The 20271-nt window shown below is 42.4% G+C and overlaps 2 protein-coding genes across 8 annotated transcripts in view; one reads left to right on the top strand and one right to left on the bottom strand.

Moving 5' to 3' along the window:
• The window catches only part of MASTL (microtubule associated serine/threonine kinase like), a 32258-nt gene extending 20671 nt beyond the window's left edge, over positions 1–11587 (bottom strand). For all 6 annotated transcript variants that reach the window (XM_002820615.6, XM_009245201.4, XM_009245202.4 and 3 more), the window contains exons 1-6: positions 11251–11587; positions 8184–8321; positions 7116–7255; positions 5697–5785; positions 1707–1813; positions 1340–1490 (exon numbers count right to left, since the gene is read on the bottom strand). In XM_002820615.6, coding sequence (XP_002820661.3) covers positions 1340–1490; positions 1707–1813; positions 5697–5785; positions 7116–7255; positions 8184–8321; positions 11251–11436 — 811 coding nt within the window. In that variant the 5' untranslated portion in view covers positions 11437–11587. The remainder of the gene's footprint in view (positions 1–1339; positions 1491–1706; positions 1814–5696; positions 5786–7115; positions 7256–8183; positions 8322–11250) is intronic.
• An 895-nt stretch (positions 11588–12482) lies between these two features.
• The window catches only part of YME1L1 (YME1 like 1 ATPase), a 44514-nt gene continuing 36725 nt past the window's right edge, over positions 12483–20271 (top strand). Inside the window, 2 exon segments of one of the 2 annotated variants that reach the window (NM_001132958.1) lie at positions 12483–12679; positions 17799–17933. In NM_001132958.1, coding sequence (NP_001126430.1) covers positions 12647–12679; positions 17799–17933 — 168 coding nt within the window. In that variant the 5' untranslated portion in view covers positions 12483–12646. 2 annotated transcript variants of the gene reach the window in all.

The following is a 20271-nucleotide window of genomic DNA, read 5'->3' as shown; positions in this document are numbered from 1 at the left end:
ATCCTACTATATTTAGATACAAGTACTGCTATGAAAGTTAGAACCAAAGAAAATCCCCTTAACGTTCATTCAGTAAAGAATAAGAACAAGGGAATGGTAGATTGATTGACTAATTCATGGCAGGATCTCCCTCTGTCATCCAGGCTAGAGTGCAGTGGTATGATTACTCTCACTGCAGCCTTGACCTCCTGGGCTCAAGCGATACTCTCATCTCAGCCTCCTGAGTGGTGAGGACCACCAAATCTAGCTAATGCTTTTAATTTTTTCTAGAGATGGGGGTCTCACTATATTGCCCAGGCTGGTCTCAAACTCCTGGGTTCAAGTGATCCTCTCGCCTCAGCCTCCCAAAGTGCTGTACTTACAGGTGTGAGCCACCAAATTAATGTATAACTAGGAGCAAATCAATTTGGAGTATCTATCATCCAATTTGATCCCATTCCTGACAAAGGAACATTATTGATGTGGTATATCCAGATGTGCTATAAGGTTAGAATATGACTACATTTACTCAATTCAACTTGTATTTAATTTAACACTTGTATTTAATTCAACTTGTATTTATTGTAACACTGAGGTTTATGCACTTACAAATGTCAATTATACACACTTATAAGGGATTTTTTAAAAATACTACCGGATAAAGCAAATAAATAATGGTAAATTGCTTGTTTGTTTTCAGACAGTCTCACTGTCACCCAGGCTGGAGTACAGTGGCATGATCTCAGCTCACTGCAGCCTCCACCTCCTGTGTTCAAGCGATTCTCCTGCCTCGGCCTCCTGAGTAGCTGGGATTACAGGTGCCCACCACCACGACCAGCTAATTTTTGTATTTTTAGTAAAGACAGGGTTTTACCATGTTGGCCAGGCTGGTCTCGAATTCCTGACCTTAAGGGATCCGCCCGCCTCGGCCTCCCAAAGTGCTGGGTGCCATGTTGGTACTCAAAATGTTTTGAATTTGGGGGCATTTTTTGTTTTTTTGAGGAAGGGTCTCACTCTGTCACCAAGGCTGGAGTGCAATGGCGCTATTAAGGCTCACTACAGTCTCAACCTCCTGGGCTCAAGCGATCCTCCTGCCTCAGCCTCCAATGTAGCTGGGACCACAAGTGTGCACCAACATGCCCAGCTAATTTTTGTAGAGATGAAGTCTCACTTTGTTGCCCAGGCTGGTCTTGAACTCCTGGGTTGCAGTGAGCCGCCAAGATCACGCCACTGCACTCCAGCCTGGATGACAGAGTAAGACTCTGTCTCAAAAAGAAAGAAATCCTGCCTCAGCCTCCCAATGTGGTAGCATTACAGGCATAAGCCTCTGCGCCTGGCCTACCTTTTCTTTTATACTCACATGATTTTAGTAATTTGCTAGAATAAGGAGTAGTGTCCTTTTGATCTACAGACATAGGGCATACGAGTCCTTGAGAAAGCTGTGATGTTTCAGACAGACAGGCTGAAAGGATGTTTGCAGGGTCTTGATTTTTTTCTGCAATTGGTGTGTTCTATTAAAAAGAGAAAAATAAAAACAACAGGTTTACCTTCCCCAAAACACCACCTAAGTACATAGACTGTTATACCACCTAAGTAGATAAACTGTTAAAGTAAATCCAAATGCTTGATATTTAAATCTATTTTGATCTTTTTTTAAAGGTGATTTTAAATTTTAAGTGGTGATCATGAAAGGGTATGTCATGTTAATTTTCTTCTCAAGTACTTACAAATCCCAACGAGCTGATGAGCGATAACACTTGTCCTGGGGTTCTTGAATAATCTTGTCTAGGTTTCGCCATTGATGGTGTTGTAAGGATATCCATCATATTAATATCTATGTATGCAAAGAAACATATATAAATGTATTTAAAAGCTTTACCTTCCATTGACTAAAAATGAATGTTATGTATATGACAACAAAATAATTTTTTGTAAACAAATGTTAAAAAAGGAGACAGTGGCTGGGCATAGTGGCTCACACCTGTAATGCCAGCACCTTGGGAGGCTGAGGCAGATGGGTCACTTGAGGTCAGGAGTTCGAGACCAGCCTGGCCAACATGGTGAAACACTGTCTCTACTAAAAATACAAAAATTAGCTGGCTGTGGTGGTGGGCACCTGTAATCTCAGGTACTCGGGAGGCTGAGGCAGGAGAATCACTTGAACACGTGAGGCAGAGGTTGCAGTGAGCCGAGATTCCACTACTGCACTCTGACCAGGGCGACAGAGCAAAACTCTATCTCAAAAACTAAATAAATAAATAAGGAGATGGTATGGAATCAATATTAATTTTGGGCCCCTCATGTTAGCTAATATGTTTAAGCCTAGGTCAAGATAGAAACTGGCCCAGATTATTAGCATGTTTCAGTGCATAATATTTTAAAATAATTCAACACTGACACATAATACTATACTATTCCACTTAGATACAAAAAATGGTAAGAGAAGTCTAATGTTCTTATCCAGGTGTGGTGGCTCACATCTGTAATCCTAGCACTTTGGGAAGCCAAATGGAGAGGATCCCATGAGCCCAGGAGTTTGAAACCAGCTTAGGCAACATAGTGAGACCTATCTCTACAATTTAAAAACTAGCTGGGCATTGTGGCAAGCACCTGTAGTCCCAGCTACTGGGGAGGCTGAGGTGGGAGAATTGCTTTTCCCAGGAGTTCAAGGCTACAGTGAGCTATGATCACATCACTGCACTCCAGCCTGGGTAATACAGTGAGACCCTGTCTCTTAAACAAACAAAAATAATCCCAGAACTCTAATGTTCTTATATGATATAGGACTTTTTAAAATTAGCTGGGCGTGGTGGCTCATGCCTGTAGTCCCAGCTACTCGGAAGGCTGAGGCACGAGAATCGCTTGAGCCTGGGAGGCAGAGGTTGTAGTGAGCCGAGATCATGCCACTGTACTCTGTACTCCAGCCTGGGTGACAGAGCAAGACTCTCTCTCAAAATAAATAAATAAATCAATGAATAGGCTGGTTGCGGTGGTTCACGCCTATAATCCCAACACTTTGGGAGGCCAGGGCGGGTGGATCACGAGGTCAGGAGATCGAGACCATCCTGGCTAACACGGTGAAACCCCATCTCTACTAAAAATATAAAAAATTAGCCGGGTGTGGTGGTGGGTGCCTGTAGTCCCAGCTACTCAGGAGACTGAGGCAGGAGAATGGCGTGAACCCAGGAGGTGGAGCTTGCAGTGAGCTGAGATTGTGCCCCTGCACTCCAGCACTCCAGCACTCCAGCCCGGGCAACAAAGCGAGACTCCATCTCCAAGAAAATAAATAAATAAATAAATAAATAAATGAATGAAAGTATACTGAAAGTTTTAACAACAAATGTCATTTATGCCTCACACTGATGAAGTGATAAGAATAAGTAATAATAATACACGTATATTTTACAAAAAAAGTTTTATTAAAATTAGACCCTTATGATATACAAAGTGACTTAAATTTATCAACAATTTTATCTTAATGCAAAATTTTTGTCATTTGTGATATTTTCCAATAGCTTATCTGAAATCCTTAGAATCAGATTTCAAAGTCAGATTTCTTTGAAATCACAATTCAAAAATGTTTAGATTTTAGAAAAGTAATGTGGTAAATATACTGCATATTATGAAATATCCCTAGTGGCAAATCATATGAATAATCACATCAACTGGGATCAACAGACTATAAATAGCCCTGGCTGGGCACAGTAGCTCATGCCTGTAATCCTAGCACTTTGGGAGGCCGAGGCCGGTGAACCACCTGAGTTCAGGAGCTCAAGACCAGCCTGGCCAACATGGTGAAACTGCGTCTCTACTAAAAATACAAAAATTAGCTGGGCGTGGTGGCGGGCACCTGTAATCCCAGCTACTCAGAAGGCTGAGGCAGGAGAATTGCTTGAACCCGGGAGGTGGATGTTGTAGTGAGCCGAGATCACGCCATTGCACTCCAGCCTGGGCAACAGAGCAAAAACCCCATCCCAAAACAAACAAACAAAAGACTATAAATACCCCTACATCAGCATAGATCAGATTTTACCAAACTTAGTAAAACGTTTTAGGTATTCATAACTGTTGAACTTTGTACTTCCACATGAAGAATTGTAGATCTGCATATATTTTCAAATATTAATAGCTATAATTCCAGAGTTTTTAAGTCCAATTTCTGATTATTTTCATTATTAATACTTTCCCATCCATCTACCCTTTCTAATAGAGAATATAATATGTTTCTTTTTTTTTTCAAGATGGAGTCTCGCTTTGTCCCCCAGGCTAGAGTGCAGTGTCGTGATCTCGGCTCACTGCAACCTCTGCCTCCCAGGTTTAAGCAATTCTCCTGCCTCAGCTTACTAAGTAGCTGGGACTACAGGCGCGTGCCACCACGCCCAGCTAATTTTTGTATTTTTAGTAGAGATGGGGTTTCATCAGGTTGGCCAGGCTAGTCTAGAACTGACCTCAACCTCAAGTGATCTACCTGCCTCAGTCTCCCAGAGTGCTGGGATTACAGGCATGAGCCACGGCGCCTGGCCAAGAATACAATATGTTTCTAAGTTGATAATCAATCATTTATCCATGTTTCTATGATGAACTTAAGTAATTTCTAGTTTCTCCCTATTAGAAACAATGCTGCTACAAGTGATTTCATTTATGTGTATTTTGTTCATTTGAACAATTTCCTTAGAATAAATTCCAAAGCATAAGCCACTAGATCAAAGAGAATTAAAGCCTTTTATATTTAAAAACATATTGGCAGATTTCCTCCAGAAAGCACTATGCTAATTTACAATGCCCTCAGAAAAATATTAGTGTGCTTTTTTGGTAGTATTATTAACTGGACCATCGGTATTCCTTTCTTTTGCCCGTTTAATAGTGTAAGATGGTTCATTTACTCTTTTTTATATTAGCATTTATTTAATTACTACTAGTGAAAAGAACACAGTCCCATATATACATATATGTGTTAACTGTGTATTCATTTTCTTTGTCCTTTTGTTGATCAAGGTCTTAGTGGTGGCCGTGTATATTTGAATATGTTTTCAGTTATTAACCCTTCATCATGTTATAGTTATTCTAGTCATTTTACTGACGCTTAATTGGTAAGAATCAATTTCACTAGGGATAAAAGTCAGAAGAACAGAAATTGTGAGTTCCTTTGTGAAGATCAAAGGACCTTCAAGGACCTCTGAATAGCCAAGAATAATCACTCCTATTTTTCATCTTCAGTAGAAAAAAGAACCCGTTATACCTTTCTAGCCTATTCTGGGATAAATAACAAATTTTATTTAGTGTAAACTAACAAAGAAAACAGTGGAAGTTAATGAAATGTAGTCTCTATAATTTGTTAGACTTTTCTTTTTTTTATTTTTTATATTTATTTTTAGTTGGACTTTTTTTTTTGAGACGGAGTTTCACTCTGTTTCCCAGTCTGGAGTGCAATGGCAGGATCTCAGCTCACTGCAACCTCCACCTCCTGGGTTCAAGTGATTCTCCCTGCCTCAGCCTCCTTAGTAGCTGGGATTACAGGTGTGTACCACCACGCCCAGCTAATTTTTGTATTTTTAGTAGAGATGGGGTTTTGCCACGTTAGCTAGGCTGGTCTCTAACTCCTGACCTCAGGTGATCTGCCCGCCTTGGCCTCCCAAAGTGCTGGGATTACAGGCATGAGCCACCGCGCCTGGCCTGTTGGATGTTTTAAAAAAGTACTTACTTGATATTTTTCTTACCTCTATTCAAAGTGACTTTTGAAAGGCCAAAATCCGTCAGTTTAATATGACCCTCATTAGAAATAAGCATATTGTCCGGTTTCAAGTCCCTGCACACACAAAAGGCAAATATTAGATAACCAAAAAAGGGCCAGTTTTAATGTTAGAATTTCCAGAAAAAAAGAGTTACAAAGGAGGCAAACCCTATTTATTTCCTCCAAAATAAAGATACTCATTGATGGCTTTGAAAAGTACAGAAAACATCTCTCAAAAGCAAAACATCTTTTGTACTGTTTATCAGAATCTACAAAAAAGATAAATTAATACTAGATTATCTTTGGCATCATTGGTTAGATATTCCATTAAAATAAAGAAACCTTATTAGATAAAATCAACCTCAAGCCAGTTCAAATTTACATTTACCTTCTTTTTTTTCTTTTCTTTTTTTTTTTGAGATGGAGTTTCACTCTTGTCACCCAGGCTGGAGTGCAATGGCACAATCTCAGCTCACTGCAACCTCTGCCTTCCGGGTTCAAGCAATTCTCCTGTCTCAGCCTCCCGAGTAGCTGGGATTACAGGCACCCACCACCACACTCGGCTAATTTTTGTATTTTTAGCAGAGACAGGGTTTCACCATGTTGTCCAGGCTGGTCTCAAACTCCCGACCTCAGGTGATCCGCCCGCCTCAGCCTCCCAAAGTGCTGGGATTATAGGTATGAGCCACTACACCTGGCCTACATTTACCTTCTTAAAGGAAGGTAAGATTGAGATTTAATAAGTCACTTAATCTGACTTTCTTTGCATAGAGAAAAACACTGTAAATCAGTTGGACTACAAAATATACCACTTTTGTATAATGCAGAGGAGCGGAAAGGATTCAATACTCTTCACATAAAATGCCATACTTAGTGGGGCGTGGTAGCTCATGCCTGTAATTGTAGCATTTTGGGAGGCTGAGGTGGGAGGATCCCTTGAGCCCAGGAGTTAAAGAGCAGCCTGGGAACCTTGTCTCTACCAAAAAAAAAAAAAAAAAAAAAAAACCAAGAGTAATGGCACATGCCTCTAGTCCCAGATACTTGGGAGGCTAAGGCAGGGGGATTGCTTGAGCCCCAGAGGTCGAGGCTGCAGTGAGCCAAGATCAAGTCACTGCACTCCACAACCCGGATGACAAAGTGAGACCCTGTCTCAACAAAGAAAAAAATAAATAAATACGTAAATACAAAAATAAATAAATACATGCTATACTCATGTTCAAAGCAATATATTTTAAAAAACACAGGGAGATGAAAGAAGAGTTAATTTCTAAATGAATACAAGTTACTAGTAAACTTTAGATAATCTGGAAATAAGTGCAAGTGGTTACTGTGAATATTTGACACTCAAATATGTAATTTGATTACCTGAATTTTTAAGTAATAATTTGGAGAAGTCAGTCTTTACCTGTGGATGATTCCATGTCTGTGAAGGTAGTCTAGAGCCAGTGCTGCTTCAGAAATATATTTCACAGCCATCTCTTCATCAAAATAACCATATATATGTAGGAGAGACTTGACATCTCCCCCAATAAGATATTCCATTACCTTTCAAAAAAAGAATTTAATATTGTGAAATAAAAACAATATGATTACTTTAAAAATCTAGTATTTGGGCATTACAGGTACAATATTTGGCATGGCTCTGTAACAAAACTACCTTTTCTTGCTATTACTCATAATACATTAATACTAGGTTTATTCATGTTGCCATACAGTTTTTAATTAAAAATTAAACTGTTTAGGCTGGGCACAGTGACTCACGCCTATGATCTTAGCACTTTGGGAGGCCAAGATGGGCAGATCACTTGAGGCCAGGAGTTCAAGTCTAGCCTGGCCAACATAGCGAAACCCTGTCTCTACTAAAAATACAAAAAATTAGCTGGGCCTGGTGACAGCTAATTTATACAAAAAATTAGCTGGGCCTGTAATCTCAGCTACTTGGGAGGTTGAGGCACGAGAATTGCTTGAACCCAGGAGGCGCAGAGTGGCCAAGATTGCGCCACTGCAGTCTAGCCTGGGCAACAGAGGGAGACTCTATCTCAGGCTGGGGTGCAATTATGTGCAAAGGTATCTCTATTAGCTAGCTGCATACCACCATGCCCAGCTAATTTTTATTTTAATTTTTTGGTAGAGATGGAGTCTCATTATGTTCCCCAAGTTGGTCTTGAACTCTTGGCCTCAAGTGATCCTCCTGTCTCAGCCTCTCGAAGTGCTTGAATTACAGGTGTGAGCCACAGCCCCTGGCCTGTCTCTCTATGTACATATACATACACATGCACACGCACCATATGCATATATCTTATTGGTTCTTTTTCTTTGGAGAACTCTAACTAATATAACAGGTAAATTTGCCAAGGTAGTGAGTGCAGCCAGAATTCAAATGCAAGTACTCTGAACCGAGACATGGTTCTCTTAAATCACTAGGTTCAATGACTGCTGAATGGATAAAGAAACACAAAAATTATTTACTCACCAAGTAGACATTGTTTGCAGACTGCAGTGAATAATACAAATGGACAATGAATGGGCTTTTGCTTAGTGCCAGTGCATCTCTCTCAGCTTGGACCTGATGAGTCATATTTTTGTTGATCATGTCTGCTTTTTTAACAACCTGTAATAGATAAAATAAAAGTGCTATCATGTTATTTTGTTTTGAGACAGAGTCTCATTCTCTTGCCCAGGCTGAGTGCAGTGGCATGATCAAGGCTTATTGCAGCCTTGATTTCCCAGGCTCAAGTTATCCTCCCACCTCAGCCTCCCAAGTAGCTGGGACTACTGGCACACATGACTACATCTGGCTACTTTTTTATTTTGTTGTAGAGACAAGGTCTCACTACGTTGCCCAGACTGGCCTAAAATGAGCCTCAAGCAATACCCCTGTCAAAGTGCTGGGATTACACGTGGGAGCCACAGCTCCCTGCCTTTTTTTTAAATTACAGAGTGATCTCAGGTTTAAAGTTGCCATTGTGAAAACGCTAACAGAGAGAACACATATAGATGTCATGTGGACCTCACACTGCTTTCAGGATACCACGTACAAAAAATAGTAAAGACGGTTTAAAAAAAAATCTTCAAGATAGAATTGCTTATCTTGGTATTAAATGGCAGAAGTATCATAATCTTTTTTGAGAAGGAAAAAAAATTAAATATTCCCAGACTGCCCTGCATATTAATAGAAAAAAAATTCTGTTCCACTGTTCTGATAACAAAGTCAAAAGATAGTTACATTCCTCATAAGCCCACAGATAACTACCACCTGGGCGTGGAGTAACTACTTAATTGTTTTTTTTTAACTTCTGATTCTTTGATAGATGGGGATAGAATCAGAAAGAGGAAGAATGTCGGAAGTTTGCCTAGAAAAAAAAAATCTTAAGTTGGAATGATTAGAACTACTGAAATTAACAGTCCCAAATGCTGTTGTACAGAAAACTAATTACTCTTTTCAAGTTTCAAGGTAATCTGTACAGAAACAGAACTATTAAAGTTGGAGCACTAAGAAAAATTTAAAATACATAAATAAATAAATAAAAATAAAGTTGGAGCACTAAACTGAATAGTCAGTAACACAGGGATGAATTCTCAGGACTGCTATAAGAAAAAAAAGGCATATTTCTTTCAAAGATTTATTCGAGTACTTAATAAAATCATTAGTACATGATAAATTCCTGCCTAACTCCTTTCTTTAAGAAAACTGAGGGAAACTGACAAAGCAAGCTGGTAACATGATTTTTCCTATCATTCCACTGGCTATGAGGGCATGTTTGTTTTGTTCCCCATTGTTGTCCAGTTCCTAGACACAAAGAGGGTGGGTGCTAAGCAAATACTGACTGAACACATGGATTGGTGTTTTCATTTCAACTGATCATGACTAAGTACTGTAGAAGGAAAAGTAAAAATCTCCGGAACATATAAAGTAACCAATTCAATGAGATCTTTCAATTCTGAAAGATCAGAGAAGGTTTGAAGGAGAGCTAAGACGAATCTTAATACATGAATAAGACAGGTGGAAAAGAGCAGAAAAGGGTGGAAGAAAAGCACTTAAAAAGGAACCAGCATAAGGCCGGGCACGGTGGCTCACACCTGTAATCCCAGCACTTTGGGAGGCTGAGGCGGGCAGATCACCTGAGGTCAGGAGTTTGAGACCAGCCTGCCCAAAATGGTGAAACCCCGTCTCTACTAAAAATACAAAAACTTAGCCCGGCGTGGTGGCGGGAATCCCAACTACTCGGGAGGCTGAGGCAGGAGAATCGCTTGAACCCAGGAAGTGGAGGTTGCAGTGAGCTGAGATCACGTCACTGTGAAACTCCATCTCAAAAACAAACAAACAAAACAAAAATTCATAACAGGGCCGGGCGCGGTGGCTCACATCTGTAATCCCAGCACTCTGAGAAGCCGATGTGGGCGAATCACCTGAGGTCAGGAGCTCCAGACCAGCCTGGCCAACATAGCCAAAACAACCTGGCGAAACTCAATCTCGGCTAAAAAAAAAAAAATACAAAAATCAACCAGGCATGGTGGCGCACGCCTGTAATCCCAGCTACTCGGGAGGCTGAGACAGGAGAATCGCTTGAACCCAGGAGGCAGAGGTTGCAGGGAGCCGAGATTGCGCTACAGCACTCCAGCCTGGGCGACAGAGAAAGACTGTCTTAAAAAAAAATTATTAAAGACTTCTCAGAAAATAGTACATCTCTCTCCTGGTTAAGAGTTAAACTTAAAAAGTTATCAGTGCCTACAAATTATCACTCTTTTGTGGTAGAAACATGTCGGCGATTCTGCACGTCAAAGCAAACAAAGTAAACAAAACCACTAATTACTAAAAATCTTGTGGATTTAGAAACCTAACTCGCCGGGCGCGGTGGCTCACGCCTGTAATCCCAGCACTTTGGGAGGCCGAGGCGGGCGGATCACGAGGTCAGGGGATCGAGACCATCCTGGCTAACACGGTGAAACCTCTTCTCTACTAAAAATACGAAAAATCAGCCGGGCGTGGTGGCGGGCGCCTGTAGTCCCAGCTACTCGGGAGGCTGAGGCAGGGGAATGCGTGAACCCGGGGGAAGGAGCTTGCAGTGAGTCGAGATTGCGCCACTGCACTCCAGCCTGGGAAACAGAGCAAGACTCCGCCTCAAAAAAAAAAAAAAAAAAAAAAAGAAACCTAACTCAAGCCAGGGTGAGACTACGAATCACGGCGTTGGCTTTAAGTGCCTGTTGTACTAAGGCCGATGTAATCACCTCGGTCAAGTCCCTTTGCCTTTGGCCTCAGTTTCCTCATTTGCTAACGCTGGGCAGGGAGAAGAGAGTCAAACTTTGCTGTTCTCACTGGGCATCCGAGATATGGAGGAAAGGGCGGAACAGAGGCGAGACACCCGACCCGACCGCTGATGTCGCCCCAAAAAGAAGTCAGCTCGCAGGGCTCTGGAGGCTTCAGCAAGCCAGGCCACCTAGACTCCTCCTCCAGCAGCCCCGGGGCCTGCCCAAGCCGGTGGGGCAGGAAGGAGGGCCGAAGGGCCTAACCCCTTCCTTGCTACTCCTTGACTTCCTACCTTTACTGCATACAATTTGCCGCCTTTCTGCCCCAGATACACTTTCCCGAAGGCGCCCCGGCTAATGGGCTTCACTATGCTGAATTCCTCAATGGACGGCGGTTTTGGCACTGGGATCCTATTCACGCCCTCCTTGGTCGCCGCGCCTCCTCCGGCCTCCTTCTTGCTTCCTGCGGTGGGCTCCATCGCTGGACAGTCTACAGCGGTCCCGCGGCCACGGCCCCTCGGCGAGCAGCCACTCCCGCCAACTGGGTTCAAAGTGAGGCTCCGCCCACGCCGCGCGCGGCCGTGACGTCACCGCGCCGCCGCGCCCCACCCTCGTCTCCTCACCTACGCAGACGCGGAGGGAGGGGGCGTCGGGAAAGCCCAGACTTCGCAGGCTTACACTCTTCGTGGGCGGTGACCGCGGCCCCACTGACATCATTCCTCATGAGGGAGGAGGCACAAAGAGTTCTGGGCCGACCAGGAAAAGGACGACTGGGATTTGACTGTGAATCGCAGGATTTGAAGAGATTTCTCCTGGCTTCCCAACGAGGCTGGTGGGAAGCGGTCCTCCTCCCATACACGACCTCTCACCCTCGCGAGGCGTAGAAACCAGTTCTGACTGTACAGTAAAGCGAAGGCCAGGGCTGAGGTCTGGAAGCTAATGAAAGCACAGAAAGTGTCGAAACTGGATGAGCAGGAAGCGAGTGGCCTCCCTCGTCATCTGACGTTTTCCCAGGATGTAATTTGCCTGACTGAAACAGATCAGGACCAACAGGGAGAGTTTTCGATTTAGTGTGAGGAAAAGAGCACTAAATTGTAGCAAAAGACCTTATTTCTCAAGGCTCAGTCAGAAGATTTCATAAGGAAGCTGTAGAAAGTCTTAAGAGGAAATCAGACGGGCGTGGTGGCGGGCACCTGTAATCCCAGCTACTCGGGAGGCTGAGGCAGGAGAATCGCTTGAACCCGGGGCGCAGAGGTTGCAGTGAACCGAGATCGCGCCACTGCACTCCAGCCTGGGCGAAAGAACGAAACTCCGTCTCCAAAAAAAAAAAAGAAAAAGTCCAAAGAGGGTAAACGCTGTTCTCCCCTTAAAAAACAGCAAAAGACCTTTGGGGACGCTCTTCCTTGTAAATGTCAACTGCTTCCACGGGAAAGAACGCGCCGGCATTTGGTCTTGTGGGCGCTCACTTGCCCCGGAAGTACTGTTGAGTTAGCGCCTCGCCTTCCGGGGCGGATTGTCTGTCGTTGCAGTAGCTGTAGGAAGGGGAGGCCATTTTCCGTTTCTGGGAGGAGTGAGGGGCGACGGGTCGTAGAAAAAGGAAAAAAGAAGGGCTCAGCGTCTCCCCGCCGGGCCGTGGACAGAGGGGCACAATTTCGGCAGGCGGGTGAGGTCGCTGAGGGCCCGCAAGAGATGTTTTCCTTGTCGAGCACGGTGCAACCGCAGGTAAGCTCGGCATTCAGCCCATTTTTTTTTTCCTCCCGCACTGCCCGTGGCTGTTTGCAAATTGCGCTCGTGGAAACGATTTCTCAGAAGGGACTCTAGAAAAGAAGTGATGTACTCAATGCGAGTCCCAGGATTGAGGAGTGGATCAGGGGACGACGCTGAGAGTGGGCCCGAGACTTCAGGGCTGACGATGAAGCTGTTGAGGGCAGAGGCGGGATGTGAGCTCAGTGATGGAGAGAGACCCTGGCTTATCGTACTGATTGCGTGGAATTTCTGCTAGAGAATCCGTCCGGCATTGTTCAGTGTCCGGCGTTCTGGGGTGGAGAAATGTCTCTACCATACATTAAAGGGAGCAGGTAATGTTCCCTTTTCTTCCGACTTTCCAGTGGCTTGTGTTCACAGCCCCTATCCCCTGCTCTTTATTTCGTTTTAAATGGAATTTAAATTTAACCCAAACATGGTATAATAATTCGGATGGCCAGCCATGCAAGTTTTTTTTCTCTTTTTGACCAGAAGTAACTAATATGTGTATTTCCGAGTCGTAAACTGTTTGCAGTTAAAATTTTGATTCAGCCTCATCCTCATCGTTTTGTAAAACAAAAGGTAGTGAAGAGAAAAATGATTTCAAGGATTTTCATTACGCTCTTGGGCAATCACTTGTGACAATGTTTTATTGCTTCATTCCAGTCTCTTTTTTTGATGGTAACATTTTAGTAGATTTTTTTGAGGGTTTCTACAGTTTTGCAAAGAAATAGTTTTAAAACATTGAGTTTTTTTAAAACATCATTTTTAAGAAAATCGACACTCTTAAGGTTCTTGGTTTAAGCATATGATTTTGTTCCTTTGTGTAACTTTTACTCCGCCTAATTTTAAGAATTTTTAATTTTTTGTGCTAGTACTGGCTAACAAACTGAAGCAGCTGCTTGTTATTGGGCATCAGTAATGTACCAGGTGAGCAAAGCAAATGTGGAATCTTCTCTTAATATTGATATGAAGTAAATATGAGTAGGACTTAGCAAGGTGAAGAGTGAACAGGTATCACAGGCATACAGAAAAATACCTGGAGGTCCTGAGTTAGGAAAGGGTTTAGCATGTTGGAGGAACAAAAATAAGGCTAGTATGGCTAGAACATAATAATTAAAGGGGGTAGTGACAGAAGAGGTTGGAGAAAAGACTTGAGGCAGATCATACAGGGAGTAAGGATATATTATGGCTGATTTCATTTTAAGTGTATTGGGAACCACTGAAAGTTTTAAAACATGATTAGATTTTCATTTTTAAGAGATGACTGGCTTTTGCTATATGGAGAATAGGAGAGGGCAAGAGTGGAAGATGTTATCAGTTAAAAATACCCTCCCACCCCCCCCCCCCCCAATTAAAGCGGTTGCAGTGGTTATGGAAAGAAGGGAATGAGATATATTTTGAAGAAAGTGGAATTGCATGAGAGATCAGGTAAGAGAGATGATGGGGAGAGGTGTTTCTGGGTTTGATCAGATGAGTGCATTGAAGGTGCTATTTACCAAGATGACAGTGTTTGGAGAAGTCCTAGTAATTGTTTGAAAAAGAAGTCTGACATGGCCTGTTGAATATGGTATTAAAGTTTTTGAAACTCAACTCTTTGCCTTAGTTCACATCGAGAGGCCTGATTTTAGGAGAATTTACCATCAACTGAATGGACAGTTAGTAGTATGTGATGTTGGTAGAGATGATGAAGGGATTTTTATGTACCCTAGGCAGTCTTAACAGGGCTCAAATATAGTGAGGACTCTCAGGCATTTCTTGCTTTGAAAGATGGTAACACATTTGGAATTCCTGGTTGCTTAATTGGTTGAATACACTTGAAATTAAATGGTAAAAAGGAAGACACAGAAGACGAACTTACTCATTGAGAAGAGCTCAATCCTAAATCCTTTTGTGAAAGAAAAGAGATATAACTAATTCAAATAAATATTTTCAAAGAGGTAGAAAATATGTATCTTGAAATGATTTGATTATTTTTAAAGTTTCAAAAGAAGTTACTGTTTATTTTTTTTCTTTTTACTGCCCCCAGGCTGTAAGGAACTTACTGTTTCTTTCTGACTCTAAAAATGATACATTGCTTCACTTGACTAGCCTTAAAACAAATACATGTTCTTTCGCTAAAAATGCTGAAAATATAAATAAGATCACCCATAATCTCATTACTCAGGGATACGTATCCTAGAATAAATTCTTTCACACATTTTTTTCTATAGACAAACATGGGTATGCATACTTTTTATTTTATTTTATTTATTTATTTTTTTAAGATGGAATCTCGCTCTGTCGCCCAGGCTGGAGTGCAGTGGCGCGATCTCCGCTCACTGCAAGCTCCGCCTTCCGGGTTCAAGCCATTCTCCTGCCTCAGCCTCCCAAGTAACTGGGACCACAGGTGCCCGCCACCATGCCCGGCTAATTTTTTGTGTTTTTAGTAGAGATGGGGTTTCACCGTGTTAGCCAGGATGGTCTCCATTTCCTGACCTCATGATCCGCCCGCCTCGGCCTCCCGAAGCGCTGGGATTACAGGCGTGAGCCACCGCACCCAGCCACGGGTATACATACTTAAGGTAGTTTACAGTCAGCTTTATTCCTTAGTATGTCACGAATTTATTTGCGTATCAATATCCATGGGATGAGAAGTCTGGAATTTTGAGTCAGATTCTAAATCTTTGTTGTCTTCATCTATTAAATGGTCTGTACCCCACAGTAATGGCGTTAGTCCATTGATGAGGGCAGAGCCCTCCTGAACTAAATGCCTCTTAAAGGTCCCACCTCTTAACAGGATTACAGTGGCAACTAAGTTTGCCATTCTTCTCAACTCAAACTTGAGTTTTGAAGGAGATAAACACTGGAATTTTTACTGGAAGTGGGCCCTGATCCAGACCCCAAGAGAGGGTTCTTGGATCTCACACAAGAATTCGAGAGAGTCGCCGGACTCGGGGGCTCACGCATGTAATCCCAGCACTTTGGGAGGCAGAGGCGAGCGGATCACGAGGTCAGGAGATCAAGATCCTGGCTAACATGGTGAAACTCCGTCTCTACTAAAAATACAAAAAAAAATAGCTGGATGTGGTGGCCTGCGCCTGTCGTCCCAGCTACTCGGGAGGCTGAGGCAGGAGAATCACTTGAACCCAGGAGGCGGTGGTTGCAGTGAGCCGAGATTGCACCACTGCACTCCAGCCTGGGCGACAAAGCGAGATTCCATCTCAAAAAAAAAAAAAAAAAAAAAGTAGGCGAGAGAGTCTATAAAGTGAAAGCAAGTTTATTAAGAAGCTAAAGGAGTAAAGAATGGGGTACTCCATAGGCAGAGGAGCTGCTTGGGCGTCTCCACGAAGGATACCTACAGTTAGTTATTTCTTGATTTTATGCTAAACAATGTGTGATTATTCATAAGTTTTCAGGGAAAAGGGGACCCCTAAGGTTCCTCCCCTTTTTAGACCACATAGGGTAACTTCTTGACGTTGCCATTGCATTTTTAAATTGTCATGGTCTAGTGGGAGTATCTTTTAGCATGCTAATGCATTATGATTAGCACATAATGAGCAGTGAGGACTAGCAGAGGTCACTCTCCTCTCCATATTGGTTTTGGTGGGATTTGGCTGGCTTCCTTACTACCACCTGTTTTATCATCACAGTCTTTATGACCTGTATCTTGTGTCCACACCCTATCTCATCCTGTGACTTAGAATGCCTAACCTCCTGGGAATGCAACCCAGTAGGTCTCAGCCTCATTTACCCTCATTTTGCCCCTACTCCAGATGGAGTCACTCTGATTCAAAAGTCTCTGACAGAACTGTAACAAGAAGTATAATTGTTACTCATTATTATAGCTGTTTGAGGATTAAATGAGATGATGTAAGTAAAGTCTATAGTATTAAACCTGGTATATAATAAGAACCCATTTAATTTATTCGTTTACTCAACAAATATTTATTAAGTAATTTTTTTTTTTCCTTGAGACAGGGTCTTGCCATGTTACTCAAGCTGGAGTGTGGTGGCATGATAGCTCACTGCAGCCTCAACCTCCTGGGCTCAAGTGTTTTTTTGTTTTCATTTTTATTTATTTATTTATTTTGAGATGGAGTTTTGCTCTTGTCACCCAGGCTGGAATGCAATGGCACGATCTTGGCTCACTGCAACCTCCGCCTCCCAGGTTCGAGTGATTCTCCTGCCTCTGCCTCCCAAGTATCTGGGATTACAGGCGCCCAACACCATTCCTGGACAATTTTTTTCTATTTTTAGTGGAGATGGGATTTTACCACGTTGGCCAGGCTGGTCTCGAACTCCTGACCTCAGGTATCTACCTGTCTTGGCCTCCCAAAGTGCTGGGATTACAGGCGTGAGCCACCGTTCCCGGCCTACTTACTATTTTTTTTTAATGTTGGATGTATTTCATTCTGTGGTAGTTTCTTTTTTTTTTTGAGACAGGTCTCACCCTGTTGCCCTGGCTAGAGTGCAGTGGCATGATCACAGCTCACTGCAACCTCCGCCTCCTGAGATCAAGCAATTCTCCTACCACAGCCTCCCAAGTAGCTGAGACTACAGGCGCACACCATCACACCCATCTAATTGTTGTATTTTTTGGTAGAGATGGGGTTTCACTGTGTTGGTCAGGCTGGTCTTGAACTCCTGACCTCAAGTGATCTGCCCGCCTTGGTCTCCCAGAGTGCTGGGATTACAGGCGTGAGCCACTGCACCCGACTGGTGGTATCATTTATTTTGCCGCTCCTCTAATGCTGGATGTTTCCAGCTTTCTACTATTTTTAAAATGTTTCGATGAGAGTTATTCTCTATGCATGTGCAAGTACTTGTCAGATTATTTCCTTAGAATAAATTCCTAGAAGGTGGATTGCTAGAAACAAAAAATGCATGTATTTTTGATACTTTTGATTTACATATTCAGAATAATATCCTGAAAGAATATACCAATTTTTGTCTCACCAGCAGTAAATCTGAGTACTTACAGTTTTTAGTATTCAGGGTTGATATATAATGTACCTTTAACTGTTAACAAATCCTGACAAGAAAAAGGAGATTGTTCTGTTTATTTAAAAAAAAAAAAAAAAAAACTACCTAATTTTTAACTTTTATCTTTTTCTAGGTTACAGTTCCTCTGAGTCATCTCATCAATGCCTTCCATACACCAAAAAACACTTCTGTTTCTCTCAGTGGAGTGTCAGTTTCTCAAAACCAGCATCGAGATGTAGTTCCTGAGCATGAGGCTCCCAGCAGTGAGGTAAGTCTTCATCCTGGTTGTGTGTGAGAAAGCCTTTTTGATATACAGTTGACCCTTAAACAAATGAAGGATTAAGGATATTGTCCCTCCTCCGTAGTCAGAAATTTGAGTATAATTTTTGACTCCTGAGAAACTTAACTACTAATGTCCTACTATTGACTGGGAAGCCTTGCCGATAAAATAAACGGTGCATTAACATATATTTTGTATATTTTATGTATTATGTACTGTATTCTTACAATAAATTAAGAAGGAGAAAAGAAAATGTTATTAAGAAAATCACAAGGAAGAGAAAATATATTTACCATTCATTAAGTAGAAGTGGACCATCATAAAGATCTTCATTATCTTCAAGTTGAGTGGGCTGAGGAGGAAGAGGAGGGATTGGTCTTGCTGTCTCTGGTGGCAGAGACCAGAGAAAGTCCATGTATCTGTGGATCTGTGCAGCTCTAATCTGTGTTGTTCAAGGATCACCTGAGGTCAGGAGTTCAAGACTAGCCTGACCAATATGGTAAAATCCCATCTCTACTAGAAATACAAAAATTAGCCGGGTGTGGTGGCGTGCGCCTGTAGTCCCAGCTACTCGGGAGGCTGAGACAGGAGAATCACTTGAGCCCAGGAGGCAGAGGTCGCTGTGAGCCGAGATCGCACCACTGCACTCCAGCCTGGGTGACAACAAGACTCTGTCTCATAAATGAATAAATAAATATAAAAATGTAATCTCATTTTTGGTTTAATCTAAAAAAAACCCCTGTTTTTACAGGGAAGTAGAATAGGTAGGGATTTAAGAAGTAAAGAAAACTCTTAAAAAAATAAAAAAGGATCAGCAGATTTAGGGAGCAGCTCATACTTCTAGGGCTGAGATAGAGTCAGGAAGAGTTCTCCACCCCTAGGGCTGAGATCCTGACATTGTTGGCGAACGCATGGCCTTGGCTCACTGAATGGTAGAAAAGTTGCTGTGATGTCATGCCAGGGTAACATGCTAGAAATCTGGGAAGTCTGCCCTCTAGGATACTGGGAAAAGCTCTTCCTGGGGATATGTCCTACTAGAGAAGCTGCTAGGTCCTGCTGGCCATTGTGCACTCCAGGAGCCAGGGTTTGGTGAAACTGCACAATTGACAGGAGCCAGATGCTATAGAAACCATGGTTACAGACAGGAACCTGCTGAATGAGCATACCACCACCAGGAATCAAAACCTCTCTTCCTATGGTGTATGTTCAGTGACTTCCTGACGAAGCTTAACATTGTTTCAATTGGCAAAGGAAAAATATTCGAAGGGTAAAGATCCATGTTCATGGAGCCAGCAAAAAGGATGAAGAAGAGCTTGGACACAACCGATAACTGGCACATCCGTCCAGAACCCTTCTCCCTCTCAATCCCTGTACACTGCGGGTTTCTCCAAATGCCTGTTGTCTATGATTCGTTTTGTCCATCCTTCTTAGTCACGGCTTAGTTCAGGTTCTTGCCGTCTTTCACTTGTTCCATCAGCCTTCTCTCTCATCCAGTCTAGTTTCTTTGTTTGTTTGTTTTATCATTTTTAAATTTTTTGTAAAGACAGGGTCTTGCTTTCTTGACCAGGCTGATCTCGAACTCCTGGCCTGAAGCAGTCCTGCCACCTCAGCCTCTCAAAGTGTTGGGATTACAGGCTTGAGCCACCATGCTAGGCCAGTCTATCTTCCTTAGTTCTCCATTTTCTTCCATAAGACAGAACTAATCATATTACTTAGAGAATTAAATTCAAACATGGCTCTTCACAGTTTGGCCATAACCTATCTCTTTAATTTTTTCTTTCCTTGAATTTTTTGAGATATTCCAGACCCTTGGATGGCTTTTTGTTTGCCCCTGTCCCTAAGCCGCCTTTGTCATTTTTAATAGCTTAAAAAGTACTTTTAAGTATTTTATTTCATCATGCCTTTAACTGTCTTTTACTATGTGCCGTCATGTTGTATGCTAGGATGTGTAGATGAGTAAGGCATGATCTCTGCCTTTGATCCTTACTATTAGGAAATAAAGTATATTTTATAGTTATGTTAGTATTGAGAAAATGAATTCTAAGAATATGAGTTATAGCTAATTTAAAAAGTACCATATTCCCAGACATCAGTCCAGAGCTATATAATCCGTGTCCACGCCTCTTTTAAAAAAAACTTTATTTTTAGAGACAGGGTCTCCCCTTTGTAGCCCAGGCTGAAGTGCAGTGACACTATCATAGCTCACTGCAACCTCCAGCTCCTGGGCTCAAACATTTCTCCTGAGTAGCTGGTGTTGCGGGCGCATACCACCATGCCCAGCTAATTTTTTAATTTTTCATCAAGATGATGTCTTACCATGTTGCCC

The sequence above is a fragment of the Pongo abelii genome, chromosome 8 (assembly GCF_028885655.2).
Source record: "Pongo abelii isolate AG06213 chromosome 8, NHGRI_mPonAbe1-v2.0_pri, whole genome shotgun sequence".
Lineage (NCBI taxonomy): Eukaryota > Metazoa > Chordata > Mammalia > Primates > Hominidae > Pongo > Pongo abelii.
The sequence above is the reverse complement of the archived record's forward strand: the minus strand, read 5'-3'. Positions and strand labels throughout refer to the sequence as shown.